At 38.9% G+C, this 4,414-nt stretch overlaps 1 protein-coding gene across 2 annotated transcripts; it reads left to right on the top strand.

Annotated features, from left to right (window-relative positions):
• The first annotated feature begins 683 nt into the window (after nucleotides 1-683).
• LOC111410413 (pentatricopeptide repeat-containing protein ELI1, chloroplastic) lies at nucleotides 684-4,052 on the top strand. Of its 2 annotated transcripts, none has more exons than XM_023040728.1 (2): nucleotides 684-941; nucleotides 1,878-4,052. In XM_023040728.1, the coding sequence occupies exon 2, from the start codon at nucleotides 1,930-1,932 to the stop codon at nucleotides 3,877-3,879; it is 1,950 nt and encodes a 649-aa protein (XP_022896496.1). In that variant the 5' UTR covers nucleotides 684-941; nucleotides 1,878-1,929; the 3' UTR covers nucleotides 3,880-4,052. The 2 variants fall into 2 exon arrangements, with proteins under 2 accessions (XP_022896496.1, XP_022896495.1); XM_023040727.1 differs by having other exon boundaries at nucleotides 685-941; nucleotides 1,887-4,052.
• The last annotated feature ends 362 nt before the right edge of the window (nucleotides 4,053-4,414 follow it).

Here is a 4,414-nt window from a genome sequence, read left to right as displayed (position 1 = left end):
AAAATGTCTTGATTTGGGCCTTGGGCTCTTGGGCTTCCTTGACTAAAATAAATATTTTTTTCTTCATTATTTAATGGGTAAAACTAGCCAGTATTTTATGACTGTTTGTTTTTGTAACAACCCACTAACTACCATTAAAACACCCACTACTCAGTCATTAAAATTCTGCATTAACATGGTGAAGACTGTTACTACCATCTTGCCTATATAAACCCATATCTTGCTTTGGGAAAAGACACACAAAAAGAAAATAGAATCAATCACTCTTTTCATATTGTGGATTTGTTATATTCGGGGTTTTTATACCTATTCTGGAGTACAATTGAGAGTTCTAAAAAAACCATTCGTGATTGCTGCATAAGTGGTTTACGATCGTTGTATCCTGGGAGTGATTGTCCACGGAGGTCACAGCAATTATTGACGGGCAATTTCACTTTAGGACATCGTGCTGTCACGAGACTCGATCGGACGATAAGTTTTATATTTCTGCATTATATTGTTCTGATCACTGCTGCAACTAATTATTTTTCCAACAATTGTTTGATTCAACTAAAAACTAATAATAATAATAAAATAAAATAAAATAAAGGTCAAAACTAAAAATTAATTTCAACTACAAATTTTATGGAATTCATAATTTTTTAATTATACATATTATGAATTTTACTAAAATTTACTACACTTTGATCTTTATCTAATTTAAATTAGATCATCGTTCCCTGCGGTGGACAGGTAGGTTCGAACGTACGTGGGGGACGGCTACACCAGTCTTTTATGGTGGCAGCCGATTCAAGCCGTACGGACTTTTGAGTGGATAAATAAAGTGTCGTAATAGCAAACAATCTTAAGCCATAGGTGTCCGTGAATTACAGCGAAATTCACTATTGCTTCCCTTTCATTTATACGGCGGACATTTTCCGGCAAGTAGCATTCTCTTACCGGTGAGCCTTTCAATTGTCTAAAATTTTTCAGTGCGTTACTACTCGTTGTCTTCAAACTGTTTGTGAATATTCCGAACAGAACTGCACAGCCTGTACATAAATTCTGTACAAGGCTACGGCCAATTTCTGTCTAAATTTATCTTATCTGGAGGGAAGCCATTCGCTTTTTAGTCTGATTATTCGTTCTGCTATGGTCATTTTCCAGTATCCTTGAATAGTTTAATCTTTGCCATGCATAAAATAATTTGTAAATTGTAATCCCAAGCTCCCTGTCTATCTTCTCTTTACTGTACGCCAGGAATTCCCTTTTGCCATTTTTTAGAATCATGACTACAGTCCATTGTAAATCTTTGCTTTCCATTACTTTATTATTTATAGTTCTATACCCTTCGTTCGCCATCCAATCAGCAGCTGCAGAAATTGGAAACTTTTCTGTTCATATATACATGTATTATATGTGTAATATCTTGAACTCCAGCTGCTTGGTAAACCCATCTGATTCTGTAATCTTCTCAATGTTGGAATAAAATACACACAGTTATGGTGCCATTGTAGAGGTGTACGTGTTTCTCAACGCTAAATATGCTTTCCTTTGTCTGTCTTAATATATGAAATGGAAAGGGCCATCGCCCATCGGACAGTACCCTTTTTTTGTGTCATCGTGATTACTTTTGGAATCTATACCTTAGCCATTGAATCTATCAAATTCCATATGATTGGACGTGTTTTCCTTTGTGACGTTTAGATTTCTTTAGGTTGTTTCTTTTGGGATTGTTCACAAATTGATATAAATAAGTAGTGGATAAGTGGGTAATGGTTGGGGGTCATATAGAATGAGTGGATAAAAGTCGGTTTGACCAACTCAATTTATAATTTAAACAATCCGGATCATGTGCCAAGTTCTTCAATTTGCTTTCTGATTGTGTATACTTCAAGATGCTGCAGGTATCAGATTAAATGATGGGGCTGCTATCCAATAATTTCTGTCATGGAAAGTATCACAGAGTTATGCTTAGTGTCCCATGGAGTGAAACTATCAGAAATGGAGGAGCTACTGAAGAGTGAAGTCATGTCGTCAATATCTGCTTCTACCGTTCTGCCTCTACACTCAAACACCAAGCAAACTAATGGTCTGCAGCCGGAAAGACTGGCATTGCTCATAAACAAAAGCAAATCCATCAAGCAACTGAGGCAAATTCATGCATTTGTCATCCGTCATGGTCTGGAAAGCCATCCAGTCTTAAATTTCAAGCTCCTGCGCTCATATTGTTCTCTGGGTAATCTTGGACATTCTGTGTCCCTCTTTAATCGCACCCAAAAGCCTAGTGTTTACGTTTACACTGCCATTATCCATGGCCATGCTGTAAATGATCTCCACGAGCAAGCTTTTCTTTTCTATGTGCAAATGTTATCTGAAGACGTGGAACCTAATGCATTTACATTGTCCACTGTCCTCAAAGCTTGCCAGTTGGAATCTGGGAAATCCCTCCATTGCCAAGTGCTTAAACTTGGCCTGGAGTCTGATACTTACGTCAGAACTGCTCTCATGGATGTTTATACAAAAGGTGGGGATATTATCTCAGCTCGTAAACTTTTTGACACAATGCCTGAGCATAATTTGGTTTCCTTAACTGCAATGATAACCGGGTACACAAAGAATGGGCTTTTGGATGAGGCGAGAATATTGTTTGATGGAATGGAGGAGAGGGATGTTGTGTCTTGGAATGTGATGATCGATGGGTATGCTCAGAATGGAAGACCTAATGATGCTTTGATTCTCTTTAGGCAGATGTTGCAGGCAAAGCTGAAGCCTAATGAGGCAACTCTGCTGGCAGTTCTTTCTGCTTGTGGGCAGGTGGGAGCATTGGAGTCTGGCCGGTGGATTCATTCTTACATACAGTATAATGGGATTCCAGTAGATGCTCGGATGGGTAGTGCTTTGGTTGATATGTATTGCAAATGTGGAAGTTTGGAGGGTGCAAGGATGGTGTTTGATGGGATCAAGGACAAGGATGCTGTTGCATTTAATTCAATGATTGTAGGGTATGCAAGTCATGGATTTAGTCAAGAAGCTATGGAAATGTTCAACAACATGCGTGGCATTGGCCTCCTCCCTACTGAGATAACATTTATTGGAATTTTGAATGCTTGTGCACATGCTGGATTGGTTTCTGAAGGATGGGGTGTATTTAATTCAATGAAAGATCTATACGGGATTCAGCCCAAGGTTGAACATTACGGGTGTATGGTCAATCTTCTAGGACGAGCAGGGCAGTTAGAAGAAGCTTACAAGCTTGTCAATAGCATGAACAATGATGCTGACCCAGTTTTATGGGGAACATTGCTAGGTGCATGTACACTTCATAGGAAGATCCACATGGGAGAGAAAATTGTCGAATTCCTCATAGAACGTGGCCTTGCAAATTCTGGAACTTATGTTCTTCTTTCGAATTTATATGCTTCAGTAGGCAATTGGGATGGGGTGGCAAGAGTGAGGGGTATGATGAAGCAAAGTGGGGTTCTCAAGGAGCCTGGTTGTAGCTCAATAGAGGTTAATAATAAAGTACACGAGTTTCTTGCTGGTGACTTGAAACATCCAAAATGTAAAGAAATTTATGAGATGCTGAAGGAGATAAATGGATGGCTTAAGGCTCATGGTTACTTACCACAGACAGAAATAGTGCTACACGACATTGGAGATTCGGACAAAGAGAAATCATTAGAGTTTCACAGTGAAAGGCTTGCTATTGCTTTTGGTCTTATTAGCACTCAACCGGGATCTACAATCAAGATTGTCAAGAACCTTCGAGTGTGTCCAGATTGTCATTCTGTTACTAAGCTTATATCCAAAATCACAGGTCGAAAAATCGTTGTAAGAGATCGCAACCGATTTCACCACTTCGTGGATGGCTCATGTTCTTGTGGTGATTACTGGTGAGCAAAATCAACATAGATTGTCGAAGCACAAGTTTGTCTTGATAACACCACTTATCTGCGTGTGGATTGTAATTGTTTTTGCTTTCTTTGCTCTAGAGATTCTGTAACTTAAGATTTCACAGAATTCTTTTGTATTTGGATGGAAAGTAGTTCTTAAAATTTGTTGTATATTCAGGCATTGGTTTTGCTCCGCAATGGTCATCAATTCGAATCCCCTTAGAGTCACTGAAGTGAGTACCCGGCTGACGGCTGTAAACTTCAGGGTCCCGTGAGATTAGTCGAAGTGCGCGTCAACTGGCCCGAACACCCACGGTCATTAAAAATGAAAAAGAAAAGGAAAAAGAAAAAGTTTTGTTGTATATTCTACATGCTTGGTGATATAAGATGATATCCTTCTTTAGACTAGAGAGTGGGAAAATTGTTATGAGAAACAGTTTTAGCCAACAGATGAGAGGCAATGAAGTGTCAAGTGATCTATTTGATGTCATCTGCTGCTTTCAAAGAGATTAGCTTTTACATTCGTCATTGACAGGAGA

This window comes from Olea europaea, chromosome 15 (genome assembly GCF_002742605.1).
Source record: "Olea europaea var. sylvestris chromosome 15, O_europaea_v1, whole genome shotgun sequence".
Taxonomy (NCBI): domain Eukaryota; kingdom Viridiplantae; phylum Streptophyta; class Magnoliopsida; order Lamiales; family Oleaceae; genus Olea; species Olea europaea.
The sequence above is the reverse complement of the archived record's forward strand: the minus strand, read 5'-3'. Positions and strand labels throughout refer to the sequence as shown.

Bases quoted from the DNA above. Each gene is read 5' to 3' on its own strand.
- LOC111410413 (XM_023040728.1), top strand. From the start codon at position 1,930: ATGGAAAGTATCACAGAGTTATGCTTAGTGTCCCATGGAGTGAAACTA.